Source organism: Balearica regulorum, chromosome Z, assembly GCF_011004875.1.
Source record: "Balearica regulorum gibbericeps isolate bBalReg1 chromosome Z, bBalReg1.pri, whole genome shotgun sequence".
Classification (NCBI taxonomy): Eukaryota; Metazoa; Chordata; class Aves; order Gruiformes; family Gruidae; genus Balearica; species Balearica regulorum.
In genome coordinates, this window is record NC_046220.1 from 16,408,721 (window position 1) to 16,424,292 (window position 15,572).

A 15,572-nucleotide genomic window follows, 5' to 3' on the forward strand; every position below is an offset into this window, starting at 1 on the left:
GACAGTGCAACATGCTCTCACCATATCTGTACACAGAGATCTTGTTATCAGCATCCAGGATGGCAGTGTCTCCACTACGCCAGGCTGGATGGGGCTTTGGGCAACGTGGTCTAGTGGAGGGTGTCCCTGCCCATGGCAGGGCAGTTGGAACTAGATGATATTTGAAGTCCTTTCCAACCCAAACCATTCTATGGTTCTGTGATCTTTAACATTACTTATTTTGCTTCAGATCCTCTGAGGTGAGTCTGTGCTCCACAAACCTCAGGTAGCTGTACATCTGCTGAGGATGCTGTCCTGAAAACCACATCATCTAATAATTCCACAGATAGCAAAACAATTTTTTACTACAAGAATCAAAGTAATAGATGCAGGATGCTATAAAGGTTTAAGAAATGCACTCAATTTAGGAACAGTTTGTGTGGCGTGGGGGACAGAGAGACAGGAGCAAGATTGCTGTCTTTTTGCAAGAGATGCTGGCTTTTTAGAGCAGCTTGCCTTTCGGAAAGATTTCAGCTGTTCCATTTGAGACTGAATTACTTTTGTAATTCATATTTCTGAATTATTACCTTTTTGGTAGCCATCCTGCTTGGATAAATCAACACCAGACAAGGATAAAGGGTGGGAAAACAGGATAATAACAGTGGTTAGTGAAGCAGTGTTAAACCATTGGCAGCTTATATTTGAAACTGCAGATAGAAGAGCAACAGATGGTGGGTTGCCGCTGAACCCAGAAAATTGAGACACTTTTCAGCAAATGGTTTTGGAAAACAAAGCATCCCCTTAGCTGGGAAAGCTATTTTGAAATAGTACAAGTGAATGTATGAAAGTGGAAATAACCTCCTAGGAAGCTTTCCTTTTATAAAAAAAAAAACATTTTCATGCCAGATTTGATTTGGAAAATTGTGTCCAGCTATCTGAGCTTTCAGAGAGAGGTGTTCTCTTTCCATTATACTGGCTGGCATGATAAGGAAGCTCATTCTACTCAAAACACAGTTCCAGTCTTGTGACATGGTTGGGGAGACTTGCTAAGTAGAAAAACCTTTCTGATGTATTTTGTTCTTTTTCCATTTTTCCTACCTTCCTTTAAAAAGATTGAAATACCTGAGTAGTTTTGTTCTGTTTGGGTTTTTACTAAAATGTAAACTAGAACTTGCATCAACTGTGCTAAAATAGGAATAAGTAGTCTTTCTGCCTTCTCACTTTTTCATTTACTGTTTCTGTTTTCTTCAGATACTGCCTATCAATACTGACAGCACATGTAAAGAAAAGTCCTCCAGAACTGGAAATTGCTCTCCAGAAGGTTCATGATCTTAGAGGTGGTGTATCAGGAACTCAGAAGTTCTGAAAATGGGTAGTTTGCAGGAGCTTTCATTGTTAGCATGGTTCACCCTGAAAATTATTTTAAGATGAGTGTTCATGGAAAACAGAAATGTACTTGAAACTAGCTGTGTGTTAATGGAACAGCAGCATATCAGCTAAGATACGCTGCTGTACATGCCCTCAGCTCATCCTTTTATCTAGGTATGTCAGCAGATAGCCCAGAGTTGAAGCTGTTTTCTCTTTCTTGTCAGAACTCTGGTTTTCCAAGCGTGGCATAGGAGATTCCTATTCTGTGTCCTGGTATCTCAAACCGGCAAACTTTGCTTTTATTCTGTGCTGATATTTCTGACTTGTCACTGTTGCACACTGAACAAGTTACTGTGCTTGGGCTGGTCCTTGAGGTTGCCCACGAAAGGCAAAGTAACCCCTCCTACAAGACAGAATGAGCTGTTAGTTTGATGGTCCCTATCTGGTGTCATGGATGTGCTTGGTAATGCATCCCTCCCTCAGACTGGGGTTCCACTGCTGATGATGCAACTGATTGTATGCTTCTTTGTCTTGTTACAGAAAGCATTACTCCAGATGTCAAAGCTGTGAGTGCAGAAGAAGCACTGAAGTACCTGCTTTTTCTTGTGGATGTCAATGAATTGTATGATTATTCCTTGGGGACGTATGACTTTGATTTAGTCATCATGGTGGCAGAAAAGTCTCAAAAGGTCTTAGCTTATAGTTGCAGCTAAGGAACTATTTTTCTGCTTTTCCAAAGGTTTTTTGTAGTCTGCAGATCAGCCCACATGTTTTGTTAGTCATAGCTCTGTACCCAGGCAGGGTTCCTGGCTCAGAAGTCCTGTGCGTGCTTGGGACGATGCTGGGAAGGTGGCGTGTCTCTGCATCCCTTACTACTTGTTGAGCACAGCTTTGGGATTTGCTTGTGCTCAAGGCAAAACAGGGCTCTTCTAGGGCAGCACAGCACGGCAAAGTAGCTCTGGGGAAGGGAGGGACTGTCGTCTGAAGTGTTGTGACTGCATGCCTTATATTCCCAGTTCTGCACTCTCTTGATTCTTGCTTTGGTGGTGGCCATGATAATAGCATGTATCTTCCAGGAGGTTTAATTTGAAATCTCTGAATGGAAATGCCCATCAGGATCTTCACAGTTTCCTAATGTTACAGCAGAGCCTGCTGTCCGTCAATTGAAACACTATTCATGTTAAGAGATTTTATGACCTTTGATGTGGGGGAAATTGAACAGCATTACAGCTGCAAATTTGTACATGATAATAGCTAATAGAAAACAATATGTGATACGATACATATCCTTGAATTTTCATAGAACCATTTTGTTTGGAAAAGACCTTTAAGATCATGGAGTCCAACCATTAACCTTGCACTGCCAAGTCCACCACTAAACCATGTCCCTAAGTGCCACGTCTATGCATCTTTTAAATACCTCCAGGGATGGTGACTCAGCCGCCTCCCTGGGCAGCCTGTTCCAATGCTTGACAATCCTTGCAGTGAAGAAATTGTTCCTAATAGCCAATCTAAGCCTCCCCAGCACAACTTGAGGCTGTTTCCTCTTGTCCTATTGCTTTTTACTTGGGAGAAGAGACCAACAACCACTTCACTACAACCTCCTTTCAGGTAGTTGTAGAGGGCAATAAGGTCTCCCCTCAGCCTCATTTTAAATGTCACCAGCCTTTACATGCTGCTGAAGTCCATGTGGGAGCCTGGTAATTTAAGTTAGTGATTCCTGGCAAGAGTACATATACAGAATTGATTCTTTAAGATGGCTTACATTATTTAAAAAAAAAAAAAGCCTTTTTATAGTATTATCATACAATTTCAAATATAGGATTGTGTGTTGGTGAAGATGGGGGCAAATAAGTGTCTTACTAGATGAGCTCAACTGCAGTTTTTATTATGCTTTGCAGGACCCAAAAGAATACTTGCCCTTCTTAAATAACCTCCGGAAAATGGAAACCAATTATCAGCGATATACAATAGACAGGCACTTGAAGAGATACACAAAAGCTCTTGGGCACCTCAGCAAATGTGGTAGGTGTCCTGCATTCAACGTCTCTAAGGAAAAATACTGCAGTGGAACATATCCATTTTGGAGAGCCTTTGGGGGGAAATAGCTGAAGAAAGAAAAGGATTGCACAAGGTCATCTTCCATCCTGGTAGTGCATGGTTAACTTCTGCTACACATTTTTTGTAATGTAGCTTGGTGCAGCGAGAAAGGGGCGAGAATGTTTACTGCTCTGCGATCATGAAGCATAAGTCTTGTTTTGTTCCTGTTGTAGGTAATTTGTCTCCAGTTAGTATTCGTGGCAGAAGTGGAGCAAACCTCAAGGAAGTGAACACCTTGATTTTGCAATAGTAGAATAGGTGCTTTTGTGCTTTTCCACCCAAGCAGCTCCAGTGGCTTCTTAATGCAATGAACACCAGTGAATCCAGGCTGGATTCACTAAGGCTAGGAGCCATGAGAGCCATATACTTTCTCTTTTATTGCTACAAAAAAAAAAATTCTTTCCGCAGGTCCTGAACACTTCTCTGAATTTCTGAACTTGGTGAAGGATCAGAATCTGTATTGTGAAGCCTTGAAGCTGTACCCCTGTAGCACTCGGGAGTACAAGGTATGTGAGCACGTGACACTGCAGTGTGCAAGCTTTTTATTCTCACGCGTATGTTTGCATATCCTTGGCACCTTGAGTGAGGGCAGGAATTGAGACAGCAGCTGCTTGTGTTCAAGTTCTGCAGATCATTGCTGTTTCTGTGTTGTCTGAGACCCTCCTCGAGATAATAGCTGGAATGACTCTCAGCACTGACCCTGCGAGGTCTGGTCATCAAAGGAGTGGCTTTTTCTTCTTTGATCCCGTGACTAGGAGAGCACCTGGGAGTTCAGTTTCCACTGCACTATCTTGTGGTGTGCTGGAGAACTCTTACCACAGACAGACTTTTCTTCCTGTCTTGACCTTTGTGATACCAGCTTTCTGTCTGGCACTTGCAGGATGTGTGGGGACGCTTTGTTATCCTTAAACTACTCTGAAGAGCACTAGAGAGCTTGGGGTACTTGCAGATGTGCTGTTTCCTAGAGTGTAGTGTCCCTTGTTGGTTTCAATATTACTGAAGAACTTTAGCTTGCCCAAGGCTGGGGTAAAATGTAAATGAATGTGTTTAATATAATTTACTTGAGATATTGTAAATACACAACACACAAGCCTTTGTAAAAAAAGTAAATTAAGAAGTAAGAGGGGAAATACAGAAACTCAGTCTGTTTGCAACATGGTGAAAGCAGAAAGGACTCTGTCCTCGTGAGGGAGGTCTGTTCCTGACTGTAGCTCATTGAGAGTCTTTCTTTATTCCTTCTGTATTCTTCCAGTCAAATCCACCCACCCCGTCTTTATGGCAATTGTGAGCTTTGAATAGCATAGTGAAGCTCAGGGTACTGATTCACAGGAGCCTGTGCTTATAGAATTGCAGGGCTTGCATCGTCCTTTGTGCCAGTGTTTGACTCCTGGAGTAAGTTGGTTCAGGGAGACATTCTAACAAAAACCGCACATGTGAGTGGGGAAGAAGGCACTGATTTCCTGCAGTATGTCATTTACCCAGCCTTTGGCTTGGAGAGTTAGGTACCTCCCCGTGTCTTTTGCTTTAGCTGTGAGGTTTCTCCATGCACTAATCATCAGCCCTTGGCTTGATACAGAGTAGGATAGGAACATTGTGCCTAGAGGTTCCTTGCGAGAGTGGGAATAGGCTTTTGTTGATGGGCACTAAATTTTTACTAATGGAGGACTGCTACTGACTCTACAGCTGATTTCTTATTTCCTTTTTGTCCCTTTCTTGCAGGATATCAGCGATGCATATGGGGAGTACTTGATTCAGAAGCAGCTATACGAACAGGCTGCACTGATACTTGCTCGTGCTGGTATCTTTACAAAAGCACTTGATGCTTTTCAAAACAGTGGCAGCTGGCAGCAAGCTCTGTGCATGGCATCACGGCTTGGTTACACAAAGGATAAGCTGTCCAGCCTGGCACACAGCATGGCAGGTAGGCCTTGAGGAGATGCAAGTGTGGAGAGCAAAACTGGCTGCTGTTATTTTTGGTTCATTTTGATTTTGGTTCATTTTGATTTTTCCTAAAATTTAGTTAAACCCTCAGTCTTCAGCAGTGTTATTCTTAAAGGGAGAACAAAGATCTCACGTTTCCCAAGGGTATGTGTGATTTCACATAACCTTTGTTTCTCAAAGGAACCAAAAGATGTTGGGGCTGGGCTAGTAGGCACCCAGGAGTTGCCAAGCTGGCTGTGGCCTTGGATGCTTCATGCTGACTGCTTCATGCACTTTTTCCTTGCAAACAGCTGCTGAACTGCTGTTCCAAATTGCCTCTTTGGTTAACGTTAGGGAATGGAGATTCTCTGAAGTGTCTGATGTGACTGAGGCCTCTAGACATCATTGACATAAAGTACTGTGCCTAGTCACAGACCTAAAAGGCTATTGGATAATTCAGAGCTGCATCTTCATGTTTTCTCCTTAAAGCCTGCTAGCAGCAAGGACCAACTGGTACATGTAAAGCTATGTGTCATCCTACTGCAAGAGAAAAGGGTAACTGGTTTCAGAATTTGTGCTCACTAGGACATACCAGACTGCATGCGTGAGATATGTTGTGGACCTGGCATATATTTCAGCAAGAGAAATGGAGCATCATACTGGTTTCTGTGTTACACAGAGGCAGAGTTTATGAAAGTTCCACTTACACAGTAGGAATGTGGCTCTTGGGAGTGTAGCCTTCCAGAGTTGGATATTCCAGTATTTTCTTTTTCTGTCACTTAATGAGATTTGGATCCTTCATGTCTTGCCTTTAATACTTTTTCTGGTGCCCATCTTAATTACAACTGTAATTTAGCAAAATGAGCAGACACAAGTTGTCTTGGGTGACATTGCTTTGCTTGAGTAATTTCTCTTTTTCCTTTTTTTTTTTTTTTTTGGTGTTGTGTATCACTTGCTCTCTTACATTGCATCCTAGCATACTAACCACTGCCAAAGCTGGTTCTGACTTCTGGGGACTAGAAGCCCTGAATCCCACAAGCTTGACGGTTGCAGTCCATACCACAGAGAGCAGGTGGCAAAGTGCTCCCTGCATATAACAAGGCTGTGATACACTGAAGCTGTCAAGAGAGATTTCCTTTGTACATCCTGCCCCCTCCACTTAAGAGACTCTTCACTATTTCTGTCTCAGACCTGGAGGAAAACACTGTCCAGCTGACCTTAAGGGACATGCACTAGCAACTTCAGAAGCAACTGGCTGATGGTGTTGCAAGTTAATGAATTCTTGGCATCAAGAAGCCCTTCTTTTTACTTGGCAGATTAAGTGTGTGACCAAGTGTGTGTAGAACGTGCCTCAGTGAGTGGGATTTTCCTCTACGTTGTAGTTTTGTGGCACAAAATCCAGCTGCTTCTGAAAAGCTGAACTCCACCTTTTCTTGTAGGAAAACTAGTTGAACAGAGAAAGCATGCAGAGGCAGCCATACTCCTGGAGCAGTACACTCAGGTAATGTAATCACCCTCCACATCCTCTGTCAGAGAGATACGCCATCTGTGTTTTGTGTTTTCTCCTGAGCCATGTGTGACTCCATGCACACTGACAGCAAAACAGTCTGTGCCATGGGGTCTCTTGGGGAGGGCAGTGCAGGTCCAGGTGATGCATTGAGCAGGGTGGGGATGAATGCTGCATTTTCCCACTCCTGAACCTGCTCCTGCTTGGGTATGAAAAGCTTTTGTCTCAGAAAGCTGAAGCATGAGGGCTGGAATAAAGAAGACAGTTCCAGAGGGATTTCCCCTCAGCATGGGAGAAGTAACGTAGTTTGGGGTTTTTTTTCTGTCAGCACTTCAAAGCACCTGGCATAGTATTGTTTTCCTGTCCTGACTGATACTGCTGAGTAGAAATGTGCATCTGAGTAAGTGCTACTTGAATGTGTATTACTAGCATCAGTAGCAGTACACGGTTGCTCTTTCCTTCTAGGACTATGAAGAGGCTGTTGTCCTGCTCTTAGAAGGGGCTGTCTGGGAAGAGGCTTTACGACTGGTAAGATTTCAGAGCTCAAGAATCAGTGGAAATATTTCTTTAGAGTGCAAGAACAGAGGGATGAGATCTGGGTTAGATCTTTAAGCAATACATTGTTTTGTTTCTCTGATCCAGATTCACAAGTATGGTAGACTGGATATCTTGGAGACCAACTTCAAACCTGCTATTCTGGAAGGTGAATCTGTGCAAGAATCTGAGACTTCTCTGTGCTATAGAGGCTGAAGAATGTCTTTACTGGGTCTGTGAGAAGTCGCAGCACTCCAGTACTGGAAGCTGTGTGGAAGGATGCTTTGAGTCTGCCCAACTGATGCTGCCCAGTAGCTGCATTTGGCTCTGTTCAATGCAGCTTGAAGCCCTGCAGTGTCATGAGCTCTTTTTAGCTTAGACAAGCTCATTCTGAGCTTTTCCAGACCTCACAATCACAAACCGCAAAGAGGTCTGTGTCTGCACGTCCATGAACAAGCAGGGCTGTCCTTGTTCCAGAGCGCATGCAGCAGCAGAACTATGGACTAAGAAAATGGATGACTGTCCTATAAGCTTTTAGGAATAGTTTTGATGGTTTGGTTGGGGGTTTTTTGGGGGTGGGGGGTGGGAATTCTACCTTCCATCCAGAAAGGATCGATTGGTTGTTTTTCCTTTTTGTGCTATGGGCAGTAGGTTTTATGAGTTGAGGGATTTTTTTCTTTAATTCAAACCTAATTAACGTAAAGAGATTTGCCAGAGAGGTTTCTGCTCTTCCTGTATCAGAAACAGACTCTTGTTCTAGAAAATGCTTGTCTGGCAGGTTAATTCACTCTGCATCCGGGTGCATCTTGTTTGGTGGCCTCCTGTATAATAAGCTTTGAATTTCCTTCCACTTGAGTCCTTTTGCATGCTTTGCACCTGACTTCTGAGCTTGTTGAAGGAAACTTCAGCACTTCTTGTGTAAAAAATGCTTTTCTGCTTCTGTTGCACAAATGTTCATGTTTTGATTTTCTTACTGAGCAGCTCAGAAAAGTCAGCTGATCTTCCTAGATTCTCAGAAAACAGCATTTCTTCGCCATAAGAGTCGCCTGCAAGTGGTCCGAGAGCTGAAGGAGAAGGCTTGTGAGAGCCTGCAGGGTTGGTACTGAAATGCAGACAGACTTTCTCCTGCATAAGTAATTGTGATCATCTTTTTCTTTATGGTCTCCATTCGCCTGGTGGAGCTGTGGTCTCTTTTAACTCCAGTGGTATCTACAAGAGTAGAACAGCATTCTTCTCACCCCCTCCTCACACCATACTTAGACTGTGATCGTTTGACCTTGCTCATTCTGTAAAGACAGCTTTCTTTTCAGTGCTATCTGTGTCACAGCTTTCATGGGATCAGAATGCACCTGAAAGCTCTTCAAAATGACACAGCATTGTTTCCACAGTGCCAGCTTGGCCGGGTCAGACAGTGCTCAGCATGTCCTTTGTGCTGAGTGCCTACCAGGCATATTCACCTGCCAGCTCACACAGGCTCAGGGCAGTTTTCTGAAAGCAGAATGCTTTGTCCTGGTCCAGATTTGCTGCACTGAGATTGTCATCCCTCTGATTGTGCTGTTTAATATCACAGTCCCCACCAGGGCAGAGGAGCAGTGTTCCTCTCACAATTGCTGTTTCTTCTCATGTGCTGGCTGAGAGGGGTTGAGAGCCGTAAGGCCCTGAAATGCCAGCAGGTAGAATGAATCTGCACAAGCTGCTTCTCCAACAAGCTACATAGATTACCCAGAGAGGAAGCTTGGAATAACTGTGACCTTTTTCCATACTGTGACAGTTGTTAATGTGTTTTGCAGATTATGAAGTGCCAAGTTGCCCAGGATTGGATTTTTTCTCTGAAACCAGCAGTGTTGTGACAGCCAGTGACATGAACAGCAAATATTCACAGAGCAATTCAAGAATATCAGCGTAGGTATCTGCCTCCAAATTAGGTAATGGCTACCCTGGCATCAGCATTTGGGAGGGCAGCTTGCTTATGCTTGGCATGTTCCTCCTCACAGCTGTGCGTGCCTTGAAGCTACTTTAATTATAGGCATTTTGTGGTTCTTTTAACTCTTACTGGGAGGGGGAGAGGCGAAAATGCCAGAAGCTACTAGTGCAACAGGAACTGAGTGCCCAGCGGAAGAGCTGTGAACACAGACTCTGGGCAGGAACTGGCTCTGTGGGTGTCGGGCATGTTGCCAGAATAGCTGGCTGTGGGAAGCTTGATACAGAATATAGGCAGAGATCCTCAAACATTAACAGCTTGTGTGCATGGCGTGTGGTCTTTGTCCTGGGTTTTGGGTGGGGGCTTGCTACTAAATTTCATACCGATGTCTTCCCACAGTGTTGCTTTTGAGTGCTCTTAAGAATGTGAGCTGCAGTGTGGCGTGGGGTGTGTTAGAGGTTGGTGTGGTCTGTGGGACCACTTCTGAATTCCCTAGCTGACATGTGGGAAAACTGTGGACTTTTTAGGGCACTCCCTGTGGCCCAGATGAAAAGAGGAAGAGAATGCAAACGAAGTATTCAGCATACCTGTGTCAGAGTGCGCTGATCCTTTGGGGACCTTGTGTAACTATTACTAGCCTATGATTAGAAGTTGTTTTCCTGTGATAACGGGCAGAAACGGAGCTGATTAGTGCACAGCTTGTAGATATCAGAAATGAAAATGTGTACAGGCAAGCACAGACCCTGGCACTAAATTGTTTTAAGTAGAGCTCAGCTTTGGCTGATAGCGACTGCTGCCAAACAATTTAGCTTTCTTTGTGCTTAGAGTAATGCTTCAACCTTGCTGGAGCACAGAGCAGTCCTTTTTGTAGTAGAGAAACAGCCTGACTACTGACTTGTGTTTCAGACCACAAAGGGTATTGGTTTAGTAACATTGAGAACATTGACACAAAGATACATAAGCTTACATGCAATCCGCTCTCACTGGAGAGAGTAGAGCTGAGTAACAGGTTTCATGGACACAGTTGAGGTTCCTTCAGACTTAGCCTTTACAGCTAATCCTGTTGCACACACTATAATTTAGCATCCTCCTTTCCAGGCGATCCTCAAAGAACCGGCGCAAGGCTGAACGCAAGAGATACAGCTTGAAGGAGGGGAGTCCTTTTGAAGATATGGCACTTCTGGAAGCCCTGGGAGAAACTGTTCGTGCTGTTGAGACTGTGAAGGGTAGGACACTTGATGATCTTAATCCACTCCACAGCTTGTGAGGACAGCTATGGCAGTGTGCCCCCTCTTGTTTCTAATGGATGTGCTGGGGAGAGAAGCTGCCTGGTCCATAAGGCCATCTGTGTTGGATGTTGATTTAGTTCATCTGCCTCTGTGCCTGGAAGAACGCGTAATAGTGTGAGCTCTCCACGTTTGAAGTTTGGGAGCAGAGGAGCCAGTGCCATGACAGATTTGTCTCACATTTGTACTCAGGCACGGTAGGGGCTGGGTAGGGACAGAACCAGTTCTGATTTGCTACTCCCCTTCCTGTGCCCTGATACAGCTGTTTATTTAGCATAGATGTGTTAATTGCTATTGCTTGTGCTTCTGTTCCGTCTTGCAGGAGACATACACATCCTTCTGAAGCAGCTTGTGCTGTTTGGTTATGATGAGCAAGCTGGGGCACTGCAGCAAGTCCTGGAAGAGGTTTTGCGGTTGATGGAGACCTCGATCCCAGAAATCTGGACTCCAGACCTGCAGCAGAATTCTGTCAACCCGGTCTGTGCTCATCCACAATACCCATCACACCTGGTATACAATACCAAGTACTTAGCAGTATTTTGCATTCTTCTGCAGAGAGTCCAGAATCTTTCCCTGGCTTTCCAGATCTGATTGGGGTTTTTTTTTCAGTAGAGGTAAAATAGATCATCTGTGCAGTACCTGCCAAGTCAGTACGCTCAAGATGGGTACAACAGGTATAGCCTGCGGTGTCCCTTGCACTGAATGCCATGTTGGACATTATGAGCCTCACAGGGCTTGTGTTACCTTGTCCTAGTGGTGACTTCTTTTCATAAGCTCTGTCTTAAGTAAATTGTAGAAGATAGGAACACTGTCTTCTTTTTCAGGTGTGATGGTTGAAGTGTTAGCATAGCTTTTATGTATGGAGTAGTGGTTGTCAGACGTGGTGGCATGAAGTGGAAAGCTACCAGACTGGTCAATTTAGTCTGAACTGGTGTATCATAAGCAGTGTATTGCAAAAAGAAGGGTTATGTCAGGCTTCTGAGCTTCAGCTTAATGCAGAATAAGAAAATAACGAGGACTGCACTTAGGTCCCTTCCAAAGTAAGTCTTTATTTCTAATAAGTAGTTTCTGAGCATTTATGGTGAACACGAGATATTCCCCAGTATCTTTTCCCTAACGACTGATTAGCAAGACTCTAAGGACAGATTGAAACTGTTCTGTGTGACAGGGAGCCGAGATGCTCAAATGAACGTTAAATATTGCTGGCACTATAATGAAAGTAGTCCTGCCAAGTCATGACTCAGTGCTGTGAAGAAGTAGGTGCTGGGATAAGGGTTCTGTGTCCTGAGAAGCTGTCTGAAAGCAATTCTCTCTTTCTGCCTCTCTGTTAACTTTTCTGAGACATTACTGGGCTTTGATTGCATGTCCCTGGTCACTTTGTACTCTGAGGTCTCCTGCAGGCAGCTGCTTCTGCTTTTGGAGACTAACAGCAGAGTTTACTTTGCAGGTATCCCTGCTCTTAGCCTTGCTTTGTACAGGTTGGAACATGGATATTGCCTCTTCGTACAGGTCCTGGGACCCAATTCAACTGCTAACAGCATTATGGCTGCCTATCAGCAGAAGAGGATGGTGACTCCTGTTGTACAAGGTTAGTTGTGGCTCTGAGTTAGGCATGGGTGTGAAATGTCAGTGAGGTCAGTGGGCTTTGAGGCTTTCCAGGCATTGCTGGCTGCCAACAGTTGCAGCATTTATTCAGTTGTAGTAGTTTCTTGCTTTTCTTTATGGTGTACCCTCCCACCTTTTGGCAAGTGAGTAGCCTTCTTAATAAGATTTTCTCTGAAGTCCTGTGCTAAAACTACTGGCTGAATTATGCTCCTGACTTCCTCTGTGTGTGTAGTGTCTGTCTGTTGCGAGGGCATTGGAAGTCTGGTATCTTAAGGAATGTGTGAGTATTGTTGTTTAACACCAGCCAGCAACTAAGCCCCACACAGCTGCTCGCTCGCTCCCCCTGGGTGGGATGGGGGAGAGGATCGGAAGGGTAAAAGTGAGAAAATTCATGGATTGAGATAAGAACAGTTTAATAATCGAAATAAAATAAAAATATTATAATAATAAAATTAATTAATTGTAATTAAAAGAAAAATAACAGAGAAAGAAACAAAACCTAAGCAAAGCAGGTGATGCAGATGAAAAACAATTGCGTACCACTCGCCAACCAATGCCCAGCCAGTCCCCAAGCAGTGACCGCCCCCTCACAGCCAACTTCCCCCAGCTTTATATACTGAGCATGACATCATATGGTGTGGAATACCTGTTTGGCCAGTTTGTGTCAGCTGTCTGCCTGTGTCCCCTCCAGCTTCTTGGGTGCCCCCCACCTTCTTGCTGGTGGGGCAGTGTGAGAAGCTGAAAAGTCCTTGGCTTGGTGTAAACATTGCCTAGCAACAACCAAAACATCTGTGTGTTACCAATGGATTGTTCTCATCCTAAATCCAAAACACAGAACTATACCTGCTGCTGGGAAGAAAATTAACTCTATCCCAGCCAAAACTAAGACAGTTAGATAATTCTGCTTGTAACTTACCCACTGATTTTTTCTGTCTGGCTTTGGCAGCCAGGCCAGGCTCTTGACCAGGCCATGCTACAGTCTGTCATGGTGCTTTACCATCCTGAAGTCCTTGCAGCTAATGCATACATGGGGCTGTGAGACCTAGCAAGGGCTGGTCCCATCTTCCCTCTTGTCTTCCCTCTTCCCCACTAGTCTTACAGTCTGTTTCCCTACTAGTCCCGGAATTGCCTGGAGAAATCCTCTAATGAACCTCTAGATGCAACCTGTCTATTGCCACTTGCCAGGGCTGGCTCCAGAGAAAACCTTGTGCCTCTTATTCACACCTAAGAGCCAGCTGGCTGTTGTGTATGATGTCCCAGTTATTGCTGAACGAACAAGAGTTCTGCTTTCTGACACTGACAGTCACCTCCTTGTTCTGAACGACAATATTTAATGGAGAGGGGACTTACTTTCCCCCAGAGATTTATTTCTGTAAGCAGTTCTGCTGGGTGATCAGTCACTAAAGGGAAATGTCATGTGTCAGAGACTTCTCAGTGTTCTTTGATGTAGAGGAAAATAAGTAGTTGACAGCTCCTGAGGAAACCATATTGCTGTTACCCTCTGTTCTGACACTTGTGCTGTTTGCCTTTCAGATCCAGAATTACTTATTCCACCAAAACTCAATAAAAATCTACAGTGGAAATTACATCTTCTCCAATAACTGAAAGCTAAGGAATCCCAGTGGACTCTGAGCTGTAACTTTTCATATAATTTAATTACATCTTTACAGAAAACATTGTTGTCCTGGTGTTTCTGATACACTGTTCTTAGGGCTGTGTAACTGAAGAGTGCCTACACCAGTGGAGGGTGTGACTGTATGACATCACACTAATGGGGGCAGCCACTCACATCCCGCTGCAGCGGTGGTTTGTCAGGTTGGGGAGTAACGGTGGCAGCTCCGAATGCTGCTGGTTGAATCCAACATCTCCCACCACTGTTCCCTCCCTTCTGGGATGTATCAACCCCACCGTGTTGGACAGGCTCTTTTCTCTGCCATCACTCTGTCCCCTGGATGGTACCTGCCATGATGACAGGTCACATTTTAAGCTGTTCAGCCTGGTTTAGAGATCTCACCAGTAAGTCTGTACCAGTAATGAATTGTTGTAGTTGCTAAACAAATGAGTTGTGTTTTCTCTGTGGAAGCTGGATGTTAGTAATGCCAGATTTTCATCAGAATCGTTTTGTTAGATCAGTGAAACCTGCAGTACCAACAGCCATTAAGTGTCCTGAAAGTATACCCATTTCCTCAGGTAGAGGAAAACCTGAATAAAAGCAGGGAGTGGGCTGGGGGGTGTCAGTGTCACACACTGCTGCATAATACTGCCCTAATTATCTCAGTTTTGAGATAGCTGATGCTGCTGTATGGCACTGACATCAGCAGCTGTACCCTGATTATGCTCTCTGCTATTGCAGAACAGTTCCAGCTGGAAACCGATCTAACTGCATACCCAAGAACTGGATTTTACCCCAGAATACTGCTATCTGACTTGAGAAGTAACAGCAGCAGTCCTGGGAGTAGAGGAGGGGGACAAGCTCTGCAGGGCAGGCTGGAAACCCTTTCAGTAGTCACAGCCCTCCCTCTCCCTCAGTTAATTTTGGCTTGGCAGCTGCTGTGTTCAGTGCAAGCCATAACGGTTAGGTGCTGTGGAAAAATGCCAGCACAAAGAAGGCACTTCCTGTCTGCTGGAGGTATCTGATGACACAGCAACGGGCTGTGTTCTTACTGCACAGCATTAGCATGTGTCTAGTGCTGCAGATCCTTGCTTTTGTGATGTGAGAACTCCATCATATTGGGATGGCCGCGTGGGCTTGTGCTGTATGTGCTGGGCTGGCTTGGGGTTGGAGTGATAAAACAATCCTTTGTCAGTGAAGGATTGGAGTGGCCTATTCTGGGTGGTGTGTGGATGGCTTATGCCTGTTGTCATGTGCTGGAAAGAAATTCTCCAAGAGTAAAGCCTTGAGATAGCAAAACACATGAAAGGCTGCACAGGGTAGGAGTGTTGTACTGGGTCTGGGTCTTCAAAATGGTAGCAGAACATAGTCCAAGATGAAATACAGAAGCCATCTTTCAGATCTAGGGAAAGGGGTGATGAGGGATTCTGTGGTCCTCCAGGGTATGGAGCACTCTTGGCCCTGCAACTGAAATACAATGCTGACATTGCTAATTCCTGGCATTCCTATATCTGATTCCAAGAAATGCTGAGGCCTTGCACAGCCTAATCTATTGTCTAGAAAGAGATCCCCTCTTTAAAGAACCCAAGAAAAGTAAAACTACTGCTGGCTTACTGAGGATTCATACTTGTGCCTAAACACAGCAGTTCCTTTAATGTATGTATATGAGTTCTGCTTTCCATCATGGTGATGGTAAAAGCTGAAGACCCTCTGGTCTTAGACATACTTTCCTGTACTCCC

The 15,572-nt window shown here is 44.5% G+C and overlaps 1 protein-coding gene across 1 annotated transcript in view; it reads left to right on the forward strand.

The window, feature by feature from the left end:
- The window catches only part of ELP1 (elongator acetyltransferase complex subunit 1), a 34,415-nt gene extending 20,521 nt beyond the window's left edge, over positions 1-13,894 (forward strand). Inside the window, exons 23-36 of the mRNA XM_075740288.1 lie at positions 1,231-1,316; positions 1,888-2,036; positions 3,249-3,372; positions 3,856-3,953; positions 5,167-5,368; positions 6,807-6,868; positions 7,340-7,402; positions 7,517-7,577; positions 8,390-8,503; positions 9,199-9,310; positions 10,428-10,555; positions 10,938-11,092; positions 12,125-12,203; positions 13,754-13,894. Coding sequence (XP_075596403.1) covers positions 1,231-1,316; positions 1,888-2,036; positions 3,249-3,372; positions 3,856-3,953; positions 5,167-5,368; positions 6,807-6,868; positions 7,340-7,402; positions 7,517-7,577; positions 8,390-8,503; positions 9,199-9,310; positions 10,428-10,555; positions 10,938-11,092; positions 12,125-12,203; positions 13,754-13,821 — 1,501 coding nt within the window. The 3' untranslated portion in view covers positions 13,822-13,894. The remainder of the gene's footprint in view (positions 1-1,230; positions 1,317-1,887; positions 2,037-3,248; positions 3,373-3,855; positions 3,954-5,166; positions 5,369-6,806; positions 6,869-7,339; positions 7,403-7,516; positions 7,578-8,389; positions 8,504-9,198; positions 9,311-10,427; positions 10,556-10,937; positions 11,093-12,124; positions 12,204-13,753) is intronic.
- Positions 13,895-15,572: the final 1,678 nt, after the last annotated feature.